The sequence below is a fragment of the Motacilla alba genome, chromosome 5 (assembly GCF_015832195.1).
Source record: "Motacilla alba alba isolate MOTALB_02 chromosome 5, Motacilla_alba_V1.0_pri, whole genome shotgun sequence".
NCBI lineage: Eukaryota > Metazoa > Chordata > Aves > Passeriformes > Motacillidae > Motacilla > Motacilla alba.
Genome location: NC_052020.1, coordinates 3,219,627 through 3,235,886, shown reverse-complemented (window position 1 = coordinate 3,235,886; position 16,260 = coordinate 3,219,627). Strand labels below are relative to the sequence as shown.

The 16,260-nt window shown below is 38.2% G+C and overlaps 1 protein-coding gene across 5 annotated transcripts in view; it reads left to right on the top strand.

Annotated features, from left to right (window-relative positions):
• Nucleotides 1–16,260, top strand: part of ANO3 (anoctamin 3) — a 125,328-nt gene that overhangs the window by 20,013 nt on the left and 89,055 nt on the right. The window contains exon 1 of one of the 5 annotated variants that reach the window (XM_038137799.1): nt 14,075–14,382. The exons of 2 other annotated variants lie outside the window; for them this stretch is intronic. Coding sequence is in view for 2 of the 3 variants with exons in the window: in XM_038137796.1 (XP_037993724.1) it covers nt 16,008–16,212 (205 nt within the window). In the remaining variant the exon portion in view is untranslated. 2 more of the 5 variants (XM_038137798.1, XM_038137796.1) reach the window with 2 other exon arrangements.

The following is a 16,260-nucleotide window of genomic DNA, read 5'->3' as shown; positions in this document are numbered from 1 at the left end:
GTGCTTTCTTGTAGAAAATAAATTCTCTTGTTAGCAAAGTCTTCTTCTGGTAGGTATATTAACTGTTCTTTTCCTTAATTTGTTTTTCTCCTATTCTTTTCCTGACCTAATAAGGAATAACTGGCCAGTGATAATGGGCATGGCACTGGGACCATGAGTAAGAAGTCAAAAGTGGTTTATGCTTTCCCTACCTAGGCATTGAGAAAGAATGAAATATTGGAAATTCATTAAATCACTAAAATAACTTGAGTCAGTACACATTTAAGATTCTTCTCATCTTATTTTGGTACACCTTTGCCTTTTATATTCTAAAGGTTTTGATTTTGACACTCAATAAACATCCAAGGAAAACACCCCTGTAGAAGTATTAGTTTACTCGATCCTTCCTTCACCCAAAAAACACTGCTGAACCTAAGGGAACTAATGAATTATATAACTGAACCACCATCAAAATCTCATCTTGGCATATTCTACGTTCCTACTGCCTGATTCTCTTTTGTCCAGGGTCTGCATGCTTTCTCTTCCAGGATCCTGGCTAAGGCTAGCTCTGTTAGTGTGGTTTTAAAGAGAAAATACTAATGAATAGAGGTTCTTGCCCTGTCAGCTTTGGCAAGGCAAAATGCTTTTTTTTTAAACTCACTTTGACGGAATAAAGACTGGATTTAATAAAGCCAGTCTTTCAGAAAGGCAGTTCTTGAAGTGTATCAATCGAAGTGCAATTATATTGACCTCTGTGTTTCTTAGAAAACTCTGGAAGTTTTCTCCCATAAAATGAAAAACAATGGAAATAGAATATTAATTTGCTAGGATGGTTGGGTTTCCTGCTCTTTGAGACTCTATAGAACACCTAGTATGAGTTGCCAATTGTTGCTGCTCACTTCAATTGACTAAAAGTTCTGTCAAAACTAGACAGAAATTGGAGTAATTCAATACTCCAATTAGGAATAACAAACTGTCTATGTTTATGCACTCTTTTTATTTTTCTCTAATAAAAACCTAAGGAGAACATAAATCTTCTATATTCATAGGCAACCAAAATAAGTTGAATGGAGTTTATTCCAAATAAACTTGAGAGTGACAATGCCTTGTCCTCTGGCTAATTTAATTAAATGATGTAACAAATGCTCAGGGGTTTCACCTTTTTTCTTCATTTCTGGAAGAACGCAGTTTGTACATAGTTTTCACACAGGATATGACTGCCTTCTTCACTTACCTCAGGAAGGAAATTGTGAGGGCCATTCAAAAAAGTATAAATAGTTTTTCTAAATTTATTTATAGACATCTTCTCATCCTCAAAATTCACAGAGTTTAATAAAACACATTTTTGGCATGTTGTCTTTCTCTTAATAGTATTTGTTACAGTAGAATTGAATGTGATGCCTATTACTTTTATTTTTATAAAATTTTGTTTTCTGCTGTTCTAATTTTGATTTCCTTATGCTTTCCTTCTGAAGTCCTTTGCTGTGCTGGGAAAAGCAAAGCACAGATAATGGGGAGGTCTGGGAGGGAATTGTTATCTTCTGCCCTTCATAACCCAAAGGAATTCCTATACAGACTCAGGTCAAAATCACTTGTTTGCTAAGGTCAAAATCACTTGTTTGATATCCTGTGGTGGCAACAATCAGTATCCACTATTTCAGAAGAGAGCAAAACAGCAAAGCATCTTGGTGAGGTTTCTGTCTTCAAACGTATCCTACCACTTGTTCCAACTTAGCGGCACTGAAGCACTGCAAGAATTACGGCACTCAGCTTGGGGAAAATACAGAGTTCAGTCACTTGAAGTAGATGCTCCCACACTACTGCCTTCACCTAGTCCCAGCCTGGGGTAAAGGGTGCAAAATGTGTCTAGGAGGAAAAAAAGACTCTCTAGAACTGATCATCTTATGATTATCCCTGAAAACACTAACTAACACTATGAATTTGACTCATAATCGCGTTTTCCCATTTTGTCACCAGTGTTGATCCCTTTCTTTCTGTATATCTCATATTTTTAAAGGTTTAACAAGGTCTGTTACTCTCATTTTTCTTCACAACAAGAAAATATTACCTTCTTCCTTTTGTTTTACTCATTATAAAGCACTTGAAACAATCTTCCTCTCTGCTCAAATTCCTAAATTTTTCCGGGCTTTTGCACAAAAGTAACTTGCCTCATCTGCCCATCAACATTTTAGGTTTAATCTCATTTGGGAATTTCACTTCACATTACATGTTGGTTTTGGTTTTTGTTTTGGTTTTGGTGTTTTGTTTTGTTTTGGGTTTGTTTGTGGTTCTGTTTGGTTTGGGTTTTTTTTCTATCAATTTTCTCATTCCTTTCCACTTTTGAAGTGATAATTATTTGTAAGTATAATATATTTTAAACATGCATCTTTGGTTTCTTCCTTAAAACCAGTAGTTTACCTTTTGGTTGCTTTCAGTACCTTAACATTTATTTCATTACTTTTTTAGTACTCTGACTTATTTCTCATTTTGAGACTACAGCTTTTTCTTGTGGTGCCAAATGGACAAGTTTCCACAAAAACTGTAAGGCTTTGTGCTAATTTGGGCTAGAGAACAACGGGACCTTAAGTTTTGACTTCCTTATTTACTCTTCAGCCTTTCCCATTTTGCCCCTTTCATGGTGTTTCAAGGCTACCAATGTTTGTTACTATTTCCACATTTAAAAGAGGAAGAACATAATTGTGAAACTGTATTCAGTTTGCAATCATCTGTCAACATCTGTCATTTTGTAATTCCTTTAGACCATCTTGATATCTTAAAGGTTTAGTTCTTGTACTTCTTGCAGTAGGTACTGATAAATTACAAGATGCCTTTTCACTGCACATCCTTTGGCATGATTTTGGGTACTAGAATCAGAGGCAGAGTAATTGGCAGTGTTTGGGAGGGTATACAAATGTAGGAATGCTTGTAAAATTTCTACTAATAAAAAAAATCAGACATGACCAGTATTGAGACTGGAGTTTCCAGTATTTTCTTAACATGGAAATCGTAGTCTTACAGTTGCACTACAGATGAAGTCATAGAGGTGGTCTCTGTCTCTGCTTTATTTAGAAGTATGACTTGGAGCAAAAGTTAACTTTTTAATATTTTCTTTTTTATTTTTGTTGTGATTTATCTCTGCAGGCAACTAAGTACCATGCAGCCATTCATTCACTCCCTCACCAGTGGCATGGGGGAGAAAATGCAGAGGATAAAAATGAGAAAACTTGAGGTTTGAGATAAAGACAATTTAATAGGCAAAGCAAAAGCAGTGAATGCAAGAAAAGAAAAAAAAAAGGAATTCATTCCCTGCTTCCTGTGGGCAGGTGGTCAGCCATCTCTTGGAAATCAGGGCTGCATCAAATGTAATCATCCCTCCAAATATTCCCCATTTCCTCTTCCCCTTGCTTTATACACTTGGCATGACACTATGTGGCATGAGATATCTCTGGGTCATTTGGGGTGAGCAGTCCCCACTGTGTGCTTTCCCAGCTCCTTGTGTGCCCCCAGCCTACTCTGCTGGGGCAGAGGGAGCAGCAGAAAAGTCATTTACACTGTTTGAGCACTTGCTCAGCAGTAATGAAAACATCTCCACATTATCAACCCTCTTTTCAGAGCAAATCCAAAACACAGTTCCACACTAAGCAACACACTTAGAAAACTGTACTGAATTTACTCAGGAAGAGTGCAGAATTTTGCCTTGGCTGAACTTGGCAGCTCCATGTGGAATTTTTAGGACAAAAGCTGGAGAGTGGTGGAAAAGCTACTGTCTGTTGATGGTGAGGAAGCCCGTCTCCAACACTGAAAAAATGATCCGATAGTTTCATTAAAGATATGATCCTGGCATGTGCACGTGACTAACGGACTCTGGAATCAATCACTAGAAATAGTGATTCACAATAGTACTGTGTTACTTACATAATGAAATATATTCAGGTAATTTTTTTGTTTGCTTTTTTAGGTGTTGGAATCCATCTTTGATTTACTTTACCAGAAATTACTGTGTTAACACGGTGGTTCTGAGAACTTTGCCTCTGTTTTTATCATGCAATCTTTCTGCAAAACATAAAATTGATTGTTAGGCATAGTTTAAAGGCTAATTTATTTTTGTCTTGTTCGTTCTCCTATCAATAACCTTTCTGACTCCCTTTTGACTTCCATGATGGGGGATTTGTGCCTGGATGTGTGACTGTACAGATCAATAGGTAAAATGTGCTTTGGATTTTTTACATCTGTGTTCACAGAATCATTGATTCACTTCTTTGTATGAGTGTTATAAGAAACAAAACCTCAGCCTGTGTTTCCTTGAAATTTTTGGACAATGAGTTTCAAGTTTGGACTATGTGATATCCAAGCCAAGTAGAATCTAATAGAGGTGGGTTTTTTGAGCTAAAAAATGAACAAGTTATAGACTTAGCAAGGTAAGTGCAGGCCACCATTCTGGTATTCCTTGACTAAATGGTAATTTAAGTCAGTATTAAACCTGATGGTGGCTTATAAGAACATGGCAAAAGACAGAATCTTGTCTGCAATTCTTTGCTGGCTGAAATTTTTCTGGGATCGAGGCGTTTGTTTTCTGAAAGGAGAAAGAAGAGCTTTATTAAGGAACTAATTTACTGCAATAATTGGTTTCCTGGTTCATGTAACTTGATGAAATAATCAATTGATAAAATGTTGTCTTTTACCTTTTATGCCACTTTTTTTCTTTTGAATGTTGTCTTAGTGGCAAGAATGGTATTTTAAGGTGCCCAGTCATCAAGAGGACTCAGTTGTATTGTTCAGAACAAGTTTCAATTTTGAAACTTGGCCTTTAGGTTACACTTAAGTGTACTGTTCTGGAACTTTTAATATTCCATTTGTTACATGAAAGCAAATTCCACTGTTCTTTTCTGTGCAACAATCTTCCTATATAAAAGCTATAATTTCACAAATATCTTTGCAACTAAATTGAACTGCATACACGTGTGTCTCATGAAGCAACAGGCATGTATTTTTAAAATTTTAAAAGCATTTGAGAACTTCTGGTGGTGCATGATTGATTTTCTTGATTGAAAACTAAATTATCTTTGGAAATATATTTGGTATCAGAAAAGCATTTTTGATTATTTTTACTAACAAAAACTTTTTTTTCCTGTCCAGTAAGGCACAAGGCAGTTAAAGCTTATTTTTTTGCACCTATGCCTTTAAGTTCTGTATTTGCTTCATATTGTGTGAATTATGATGTATTTCTGCTTGCTTTTGTGTGGTTTTGGTGGGGTTTTTTTGTTTGTTTTTTTTTTTTTTTTTAACAGAGTTCAATTTTTGAAAGAGGAGTTAGGTTGAAGGCTGTTACTTTATTTATAGACTACCTTGAGATTGTTTTTTTGGCTTTCTCTCTTCTCTTGCTTTGGAAACATGAAAGTGGCATAAGAAAGGCTGGCTGAATGACAACCCAGCTACTGCTCTAGTCCTTATCCCAGGAGAGACCTTGAGCAGATGTTACCAGCTATTTTCAGGCTTCTGAAGTCAATAAGGTAGTAGCCTAAAAGAACAAATGGTGGAACTAGTTGAAAAAGTGTCTTCCTCAAGTTCTTCCTGGCCCAGATGCCAGAATGGAACAAATAAGAATTGTTCTTGCTGGGGTGTAGCTTGACTTGGCTTGATAGATGTCATACTTCTAAGAGCAAGCATGTCGACGCTTGATAAAATGCTGTCTCTACTTTTCAAATAAACAGAAAATCCTCTGTGTTTAGCTCTTGAAGGGAAGAATTGAATACAATTAACAGTTTATATAATATGTAAACCCCATGTTAGCCTTTTAAACTTGAGGTTACAAACTGTCTAGAAAATTTCTCAGAAAAATTGCATGCTTTCTTTCACAGCATGTAGAATGCACAGATAATTTTATGAAGGCACTGTTTTCTTCTTGCCTGCTTGAAGCCCAAACTAACAAACCAACTTTTGCTGTGGTTGCAAACACACAGGACCTTGCCTGTCCAAGTCACTGTCCCAGTGTCACTTGGTTCTCCAGCAGCACCAAGTGTCCCAAGGACAAAGTCCTCTGCTGGGTTGGAACTTCCCTTCTGGGGAGGTATGCTACCTCTTGATGGCATAAGAATACTTGGGGTGAAAAGATGCTTTGCAACAAACAATGCCCAAATGTATTTAAACCCTTCAATGGATTTTAGATGAGAATCAACATACATATGTTATGCAGCAAGGAATGACTGATAGTGGAATGGAAAGCATTAAAGAAATCCCCTGCCATCTGGTATTGTTGATAGTTTGCTGGCATGATGACTTGCAGATTCAAAGGCAACTTGTACATGTTGCCTTTGAAAAGATGTGTAAATATTTCTCTCTGCCATTATGATTAAAAGCTCTAAATATGTTTGGGAGGAAGAGTACAACCAAGATCAGTTATGTGCAGAGAAAAAAAAAAAAAAGAAAGTCAAGATCTACTACAAAATAATCTGTAGCTGTTTATTTCCTAACAATTATAGCTTTGACAGTTTTTTTTTTGCTGACAATACTTGGTGTGTATTGCTGACAATACTTGCTTAACACTATTTTACAAATGAGATCACAGGAACTTCAGTTTGTATTATTACACTTTCAGCAGGTGCTGTTCTGAGTTAATGAAAATGTCTGTAGTGACTCTGGCTAAACCAAACATAGCTGTTTACACCATGGAGCAATGGGATGTAAGAGATAGGGTTTCATAGTCCATGGTGAAGATCTTCTAGTTTTGATTGTGGGAGCCATTATGATGATTTTACTAATTAATCACAAATAAACAGGAAGATGTCTGGTTCAGATAGAAAACATATTTCTGAATTCCAGCTTTATGACCTTGCTGCCTCATGCCTGGCCTCTTGTCTCAGTGTACAGGTGCTCCCTGAGGCTTGGGGCTGGCATGGGGTGATGCTGCTCCCATGGGTCCAAGGTCTCTGGTCTTCAACTAGCAAGTAGGCTTCAGTTCACCTCAAAGCAGCTGAAAGATTACTACTGTAGCTCCTTTGAGCCAGAGAGGGGAAAAGCTTTGTTGTGGTTTGACACTGGCCAAACACCAGGCACCACCAAACCGCTTGCTCACTTGCCCTGCCACAGCTGGGCAGAGAAGAGAGAACGGAACAAAGGGTCCATGAGTTGAGATAAGGACCCAAGGAAAACACTCCAGGGGCAAAACCTGGAGAGTCTCCTCTTAGAGGTACAAAGTGAATTTATTACTAACAAAATCAGAGCAGGATAATGAGGAAAAACTCCTTATGCACCTTTCATTTATATATATATATATATATATATATATATATATATATATATATATATATATATACACACACACACACACATATTGCTTCCCAATCTATTTTCTTAAGTATTTAGCTTCTTTTTCATGCTTTTTAATATTTAATGACCTGTAGTTTCCACTCTTTTTTCTTCCCCTTTGTAAACTACAGTCTGTGTATTTGGATCTTACTCAATTCTTCAGCCTTACAAGATGTAACTAGCTTGCATGTCATGAGTGCATAATCAACTTTTGCTTGTAATTGTAACTGATATTCATGTAGCTTAATTTTATTTTGCTCTCCAAATGTGTCTTTCTTTTGGTAGATACTTACAGGAAAAATGGCGTTGGAGAGATGCAAGGGAGGTTTTTTGCCCAGATATTGCAGAAAACTTGAAAATTGGAAGTTAACTTCCTTTCTGATCTTCCAGCACCACATGTGGTATTAATCCAGCCAAAATTTCTTCTGTAAGCAGACTTACCCAGATCAACCCCAGCCCTACCAGTGGGCATCCTCTTGTCTGTTTGGCTGTTGGAGCATGGTCCTGTCAGAATGCTTACTCAACCCCTCAGCTGAGTGTAACTCATACTGAGCACAACTCCACAGGAAAACTTCTTAATGCCTTTGGCATGTACATATCAATACTTTTGCTTTAGCAAAGCAGCTGGGCAGGTCATGACCAAGAATTGAAGAATGTAGAAGCTGCCATAGCTGTCTGTGATAGTGGCAGTGCTATGTCTCATACAGAGTTGACTAAACCTCCCAAATTCCAGGTGTCTCCTATCTACCAGATGTTTCTTTTTTTTTTTTTTTTTACTTGTATAGAAGTTATTCTGGGAGCCACTGCTTTGTATAAATTATTAAATGTTTATCACAGCAACAATTTTCACTCCGCTGGAATGACATGACATCAAATACCTTCCCTGTGGTCACATAAATATTCAATTGGTATGAAATAGGCCTTGGGAGAGCAGAGATTTTAATTACTTCTTATACTTTCCAGAACCTTCCCCATGATACTTTGGTACTGGTAGATGCAGTTCCGTTAACAACCAAGGAAAAGGGGAGGAAAACCTAGGACTGAATGCCCAGGTGTGGGTAGGGTGCAGACAGATAAATCCAAGGCCAGGAAGCCTCAGAAAGGAAACATTTGAGTTTTTTTTTTAATTTTAATATCCCTAATATCTTATCTCTCCCTTACTCCACTGATTGTTAAAACAGGGCCTTGTTGCTCCCTAGAAGACAAAATTCATGGATGTAAACAGTGTGCAGTTTTTAAATTGTTCTTTGCAATTACTTGTAGCTGCATTATTTTCTAGTTTCAGCAGCTTCTGGTTAAAAAAAAAAAAAAGGAAAAAAGCTGGAGTAGCTCCTGCCAGCCACACTGCCTTCTGCAAGCAATTGTCTGCTTCCTAGCAATTGTAAAATCTACATCCATGTTATTGTTACGTTACCTCGGTAGCATTTCTGTTGTTCTCTCTATCCAGGCCTGTAAGGGAGGCTACATCAATGCTCTTCATGGATACTTCAAGTCTCTTACCTCTTTGGAGAATAAATCTATCTCTGTGCATAAGAGGCTCTAGGTGCCGGGTTGATACAGCTTCACAAGCACAGCGTTAGTGTGAGCAATCCCCTGGGAAGGAGGAAGAACACTACCTGTGAGCTGCTCTGTGAGCATTCAATTTTTTTAAAATTTTTATTAGTCATCCTTGAGTATTCTTACACTGAAAGAAATAGTCCATGGCATAAATAACTCAGATAAATAATTAGCCGATTTGTCTGAAATAAATACAAAGCTCTGCAGGCAGTTGCAGCATGCTTCCTTTTCCTGATGCCTCACCCAAAATCTGCTTCTCAGAGCATCAACATAAAACTGACAAGTGCCTCATATTCAAACAGTTATTGCACAGAGGTATCAGCGAGCATTTTCCTCCCACCATCCTTGAGCACTGTTTCACACATTTTATTTCTCCAGTACTTACAGAATGACAGAAATAAAAGACAGAAAAAGGTTCAACCATCCAAGGCCACATTCCTTATTTCCCTCAGGTTCTCACCTGCTGCTCTGTTCTGCAAACACAGGCTCCTTTTTGCAGCATAAATGCTTTCCCCATTGTGTATCTTTACCTGCAGAACAGTTCCTTAGGGTCAAGGTGAACTAATGTGTATTACTGCCATTATTTTCCCTGCCAGACGCCACCAGGGAATAGGTCTAGGTACATAATGCTTTTAGCAATAGGGGTTATTGTATTTTTTTTGTATGTCTTTGTGTACATTCCTAACAGGACAGTCAGTTTACAGAGAGTATGATGAGGTTTTTCTTTAGGGATGCGGTGAAGAAAAAAAAAACAAACGTGATGGCAGAGCTATATAACTTTTAAAGAAGCAGTGAAAAACTTTAACTCTGTAATTGTCAAGCTAGATTTGTTCTCTTGGGGTTATTCATCCTCTGCAACATTTTGCTCTGAACATGAATATACTTTGTATGGTTTTATAAGTAAGTTTTCTTTTTTCTTTTCTCCTTTTGCATTGAATTTTTCCATGAGCCATCAGCAAACAGGAAATGGATTAAAATCCATTATAAATTATAAGAACTAAGAGGTTCTCTACATGGAACTAACTTGAAGGTGATGAAAGACTTGGCTGTCAAAACTGCACTAAGCAGTAATAGAGGGTTAATCTCTAAACCAAAGAGCTGACTACACAGGAGACCAGATCTTCTAAGAGATGAGACAAGAATTTTTTCTAAATCTAGGAAGAAATGCCTAAATGGCAGCTTTTAAAAAAAACCCTGCAAATTTAGACTATGCAGCTAAGGACTATGTCAACATCTTGTTTCTAAAAGTATCTAGCACTGTAATTCTTAAAGCTCCTTGCACTAAGAACATGATACTAAAGAAACAATGGGCACATTTGCAGAATAGGTCTACACTGTGAAAACAAATTAGATGAGGGATAGTTTCATCACTGACAGTGATTTTTATTAGTCTAGCTGATTATTTTGTTCCTTACTTGAAAAATGAGGCTGTGATTCAGAAATATATTGCAGCAGATTGACAGCTGATATTGCAGAGTTAGAGGAGAATAATCTTTCTTGCTGTTTGCTTCAGATAAAATGTGAAATAAGAAAACTGAGAAGCGCAATAGAAGAGAAAAATATCACAATATAGAGGTAGTCCTACCTGAAAAATGTGTATAGGTACATAAATTGGATGCTGCTATTAAAATTCAATTTTTCCTCTACACATTTTAATGTTTCTTGATAATCTTTTTGCATTATAACATAAGGGTTTTTACCAGTGAACAATTAACTCATGTTTTCACTTTTATATAGGTTCCAGTGATTCCAGTGTATACTAGGCACAAGAAGGAGGAACTCTTTAGAATTCTAGTTTAGTGTTTGACCAAATATTTAACAACAAAATTGAGTTTCTTTGCTGAGGAAAATGAAATTTTACTAAAAATATGGACTGTAAAGTTGCTTTCTTTGGTTCTCTTTCATGTTAGCTTGATAACTTAATCTCATACTGCAAAAGTAACTCCATTCAGGGAGATGATCAGGATGCAAACATGAATGTATAGAAATAAGCGATAAGCTTTAAAGTAAGCATGCAATTGCAGTGAGCTACAGAATTGAATCCCAAACACTCTATATCAGTCAGAAAACACAGTTCCATGGATGTAACAAAACTCTACCTATACCAGGAGAAAATATGTCTTAAATTACCATAGAAATGAAATATTAAAATATGGAAATCAGTGAGATTTCAAGAGTTTGTGTCTTAGCAACACAAGGTAAAATCTTTATCGATATGTTGTTCAGTTTTTAAATTAATCTACTACATACTTTAGCAAATCTGCTTTCTAGACCTTCTCCATAGTGACTGACAGCTTCATGAGAGAATCATTGTGTTACTCTCTATGGCTAAATTCTCACTGTTTTCAGTAAGATCAAAAAATTTGGGAACAACATTACTGCAAATATTTGAAAGAGATGATTTTTGCATTGCAGAACTTTAAGTAGTACAGAACTGCTCTTCTTGAGAGGTGGACTCAACAATTCTGTAAACACTGATTTTTCATACTATTTAAATGTATTGGATAAAAATTGATAACAAAATAAGTAAATTTGGGTGCTGCTGTAAATATTTAATGCTCTTATTCAGACATTTTACAATAAAGAATCACCTTGTCTCAAAACCTTTCTTGCAAATTTATAAGAAACTGTACTCCACAAGAATTTTAGAAGTTAGTATGTTTGAGAAAGGACATTCAATATCATCTTGCTATTTTGTTCTTTGAAAAGCTGCATAAGCATATAGTCAACAAAATCCTTCACTGTAGATATGAAAAATTAACTTTATAATTTCTTTTAATTACAAATTGAAATTGTGTGTCTACTTCCTGTTTTGAATCAATCTGGCTCCAACTCCCTTGAATTTTATTTTTATTACGTCCTTTATTATAGCCCTTGCAGGTCCAACCTCCTGTTCTGCAGCTTTACCATTGCCATCACCAGACCGGGTCAGACACAGCTTTGTCAAGGCATATATTGAAAACCTTCAAGGACAGGTATTTCACCTCTTTTTGGGTTACATGTTCTGATGATGTATCACCAATGTGTAAAAACTCGTTACTAGTGCTCAGTCTGAGCCTCCGATGCCATCAGGTGTGGCTATTGTCACTAACCAGACCATTTAGGACTATAAAGGGTTTATTACTGTAACCTTTGCAAGTGGTTTCCCAGTAGTGGTAGGCTCCTGGAACTCCTTAATTTATTTTTCATATTAAATTAACCTAGTTTATTCAGCTTCTCACAGTTTATTTACTGTAGACCCCTGACCTTCTTGAGTAGCATTTTATGGACCTTTTCCAATTTTCTAACACCTTTCCTGAATTGAGTGGGCGTGAAAGCAAGACACAAAATTGCAGGTACAGCTAGCTACAGTCATGCCAAGTAAAGGGGATTAATACCAATTTCATCTACTGGCTCCATTTCTCCTAAGGTTTCTTTATTTATGATGTAAGTGCAAAGTTGGCTGGTGTTCAAGGTAGTGCTTCCCATAATGTTCAGGTCCTTTCTCCTAGAGCTGCTGCTCAGCATGAATTGATGTATGCCGATTTTTCAGGGGCAGGATTTTGCACTTGCTAAACCTCATGAATTTCTTTGGAGTAAGTTCCATTTTCTTTCTGGACAATAGTTAACACTGGCCATAGTCAACTTTTGAGGTGGTTATATTTCTTAAGGAAATAATTGGCATAGGACACAACACAGGTGAATTAGCCTTTAATTTAGGGTTCTAATTTAACTGACTGAAAAGTACTGTGAAAGTACAAAATTTAATTTAAGGCCTTTCTTTCTCATGGCCTGTTCTAGTGGCAAAACAACCCAGTCCTCCTGTTCTTATAATTTCAGAGTTTTGTAGATCTCAAATAATACAGATTTTCACAAGGCTAGATGTACTATGATGAAGCAAGACCAATCTTATTTCCTTATATCTTCTGACAAAGACTATCTCATGAAAAACAATGTCTATCACAGAGAATTAATCTCACTGTCAAAACTAAAACCCTAAAACTTAGGTTAAAAATTCAATATGATCAATCTTAAGCTTTTAAGTCATGATTTTGGTTCTGTTGATTGTCAAGGTAGAAGATTTTAATCTAGTTCTGTTTGATCCTGATCCTCTCCATCTTTCATTGGTTTTACAAACGATTTATAAAAACTTACACAGAGATAAATGTGAGACATAGCATAATATAACTAAATATTTCATTAGACAGTGCTTATGAGGGTAGATTTTTATTTCAATGACCTTCAAAGCCAATGTAGCCAATGCATATTAAGCCTAAGAATATATGCATTTCTTACATATCTTAGCCATTAATTCTTAATTGTTCTGTTATCTGCACTTTAAAAAGATCTTCAAACTCTCCTTACTTACCAAAGAACTGTATTTCAAGATCCTCATATGATCATATTTTACAATTATTAAGTTTGGTCAGTTGGCAGTGTGAAGAATTTAATTTAAAAATTAATTACCTTTGTAGAGGTAGTTTTTCTTCTCTTTTGCAGACCTTAGCCTCAGCTGTCTTATCTGCAGTTTCATGTATACATACCACCTACTGTTAGAAATAGAGCTTTATAATTATAATGGATATAATTTATGATTTTCTAGTCTCAGCATTTAATCCGGTACAGGGTTTCTGAGCACTGCCTTACCCTGACTTTCTCTTCCCATCGTTTTGTGTATTGTCAGTGAAATCTACTTGAAATTCACTAGTGTCAGTGAAATCTGCTTGAATTCAGGAATTCTGTAAGTCCTTGTGGAGGATTGTGGACCAGAAATTAGAAGGATGTCCCTGAGTACCAGGCAGCTGACAGCCTCTTTTCCAAGACAGAGTATGATAATCTCTTTCATCTGTAATTTTACTTACGAGCCCCTCTTCTTCCCCTCTGCATTTTGTAATTCCTATCACTGGAGAGCCAGTAATGGCGCTCTTTTGTTTTGTGCTGCTAAGAGAAGGAGCATAATGTACACTGCTCTTCTACTTCATAGGCAAGTCAAAAGGTGTCAGCCAAGGTTTCCCAAAGAATAGATCTGCCCTAGAACCTGACAAAGGTATAGACTATTACAGTGGAAGAACTACATTTGCTTGTTGCAGATTGCATATGCTTATTAAAAATTTTATAGTTTTTATTATACTCTCTTTTTGTTTTTTCTGGCTGACTTTCAAGGTATAGATTTGGTTTTAATCTCTATGAATCCACTCCAATGTCTACAATAAAGCTTGAAAGTAAAAAACAAAGGTTTTATTCTACCTCTTTTTTAGCTTGCTTTTAGTTTGCCAGAACTTTCTGATCAGCAAGTCAGCTGGCTGACTTATTCTGCCATGCAACATTTATAGTGTTGTATCTCAGCAGGAAAAAGCTGTTCTCAGGAGTTTTTCTAAAACTGCAGGAGTGCAGAGGAATGCCTCATCTGTTACCTTCACTGTGCAGACTGCCACTGGAGACTAAAAAAGGAGTAAGATACATACTATAGCACTATAGCTTCTGCATCTTTTCTTAAACTAACAACAAACCTGCTGCAAATGTACCAAACCAACCCAAAATGTGGTCAGCTATCCTGAGGAGGTAAGTTTATTTTTTCCCCTAATGGTATCAATTGGATGTGTCAGCTGCGTGTTATGTAAGAGCAATGTCTGTTGTACTGTAAAAAAGTGCTGGGGAATACCTTACCAGTTAGGATGCAATTTTTATTTTGCCTGCCTTTCTACATGCATGGATGTATTGGTTTATATACAGTTGTTGAATATGTTTTCATAGTGGAAAAACATTCTCACACAAAAAAACATGTGCATTCATCTTGTTTGCTTAACTACACCGATATAGATTAAGTAGAATTTGTAGTACTACAGACTGTAGTAGGGGTGGCATTTATGTAATTTTTTTAGCAGATAGTACATGACAAGCCCCAGTCAGCTATGGGGAAGTTCTACCTTTACTGTCAGAGGAAAGCTGACAGGACACAAATGGAACCACAGACTTTGAAGGAATACTGTAGTAATTAACTTCTGATGCGTAAATAATGTTTGTATCCCTAAATGGAGAAGAGGATATAGATGCTCCTAGATGCAGGCTAGAATATTTGACTGAATTAATTTAGGAGGACCAACCCTCCCAGATTATTGTGGTAGAAAAAAAATTTAAAAATAAACCCAAAACATTCTACAGGAATTGAAGGATACTATCATAAAACTTATTCAGCATCCAGAGAGAATAATGTGAGCAGAGAGCAAGAAGGAAAGAAATAAAACCCTATTTAGTTTGAATCTTCTGTTGTCTAGAAGGAGCTACAGGCATACACTATAGAGAAAAGGGGAAATTGTGATACAAATAGCATAGAAATGGGCCACATCAGGCTGGAATTTGTAACTTAGTATTTTGTAAAAAATTCTCTGCGGTAAGGTTGAGACTTTTAAAAAACAATTATAAAATTTATAAAATTTAAAATTTTCTAAAATTTATAAGATTTTTATAAAATACATAGAAGTAAAAAAAGGCTGTGACGCAACTTAGGGACGCGCTGTGAGGACAGGGATGGAGGCGATGTAACACCAATTTAACTCACCACGTTGAGATTTAAATGCCACCGTTACCGCGTGAAGGAGATACAATTTTTGCTTCGCTGTCCTTCACGTAAATAGGAACACCTGACGTCTTCCAAAAAGGTAGACGAGGGTACAGCAAGGCAGTAGGGATAACGGGGCTGCGGCCAGCGCTCCTCAACGCAGCGCGCACATCCCTACCCACCCATTCCCGCTGGCACCATTCCCGGCCCGGTGTGCGGGCGGAGGCACAGCCCCGGCTCCGCGCCCGCCCCTCGGGCCCGGCGTGCCCGCCTCCCCCGCGGGCGCTGCCGGCGCCATTGCCCCGGCCGTTCCCTCGGCCTCCGCCGCGCGGCGTGCCGCACCGCTGGGTGCCCGTCCCTCACCGCCGCAGCCGACGGGCTGGCAGCCGGGAGGCTGCGCTCCGCCAGGATGGTTCACCACTCGGGCTCCATCCAGTCCTTTCGCCAGCAGAAAGGTCAGTACGAGCCCCGCCGTACCCGCTCACCGGGAGGCCCCGCGCACCTGCCCGCCCTTGGAGAGCGGGGGCTCAGGGAGGGCACGCGGGTCTGGCCGCGGTATCCGTTCGGGATCGCCCGCGATGCCGGCGCGTTCTGTGTGCGTGCCTGCACTCTGCCCGGGGGTGCTGGCATGCGGCTGTGCCCGCTTCTGCTCTGGAGGCGCACTGATGCTGTCGGATGCTTTGCTGGGCGTCAGTGCGGCTGCGGCGGAGGGGAGTGCGGCGGGGCCGAACCCAGAGCTGTCCGCGCCCCGGGGCTGGGGGCCGAAGGGCCCGGCCCGGCCCCGCCCGTTTTTCTTCCCGAAAGGCAGTACTGCTTTGGTTCTCACCGTACAGGTGAGTGTAAAGATGCCTATATGCGTGATACAGACAGGTCGTTCAGCC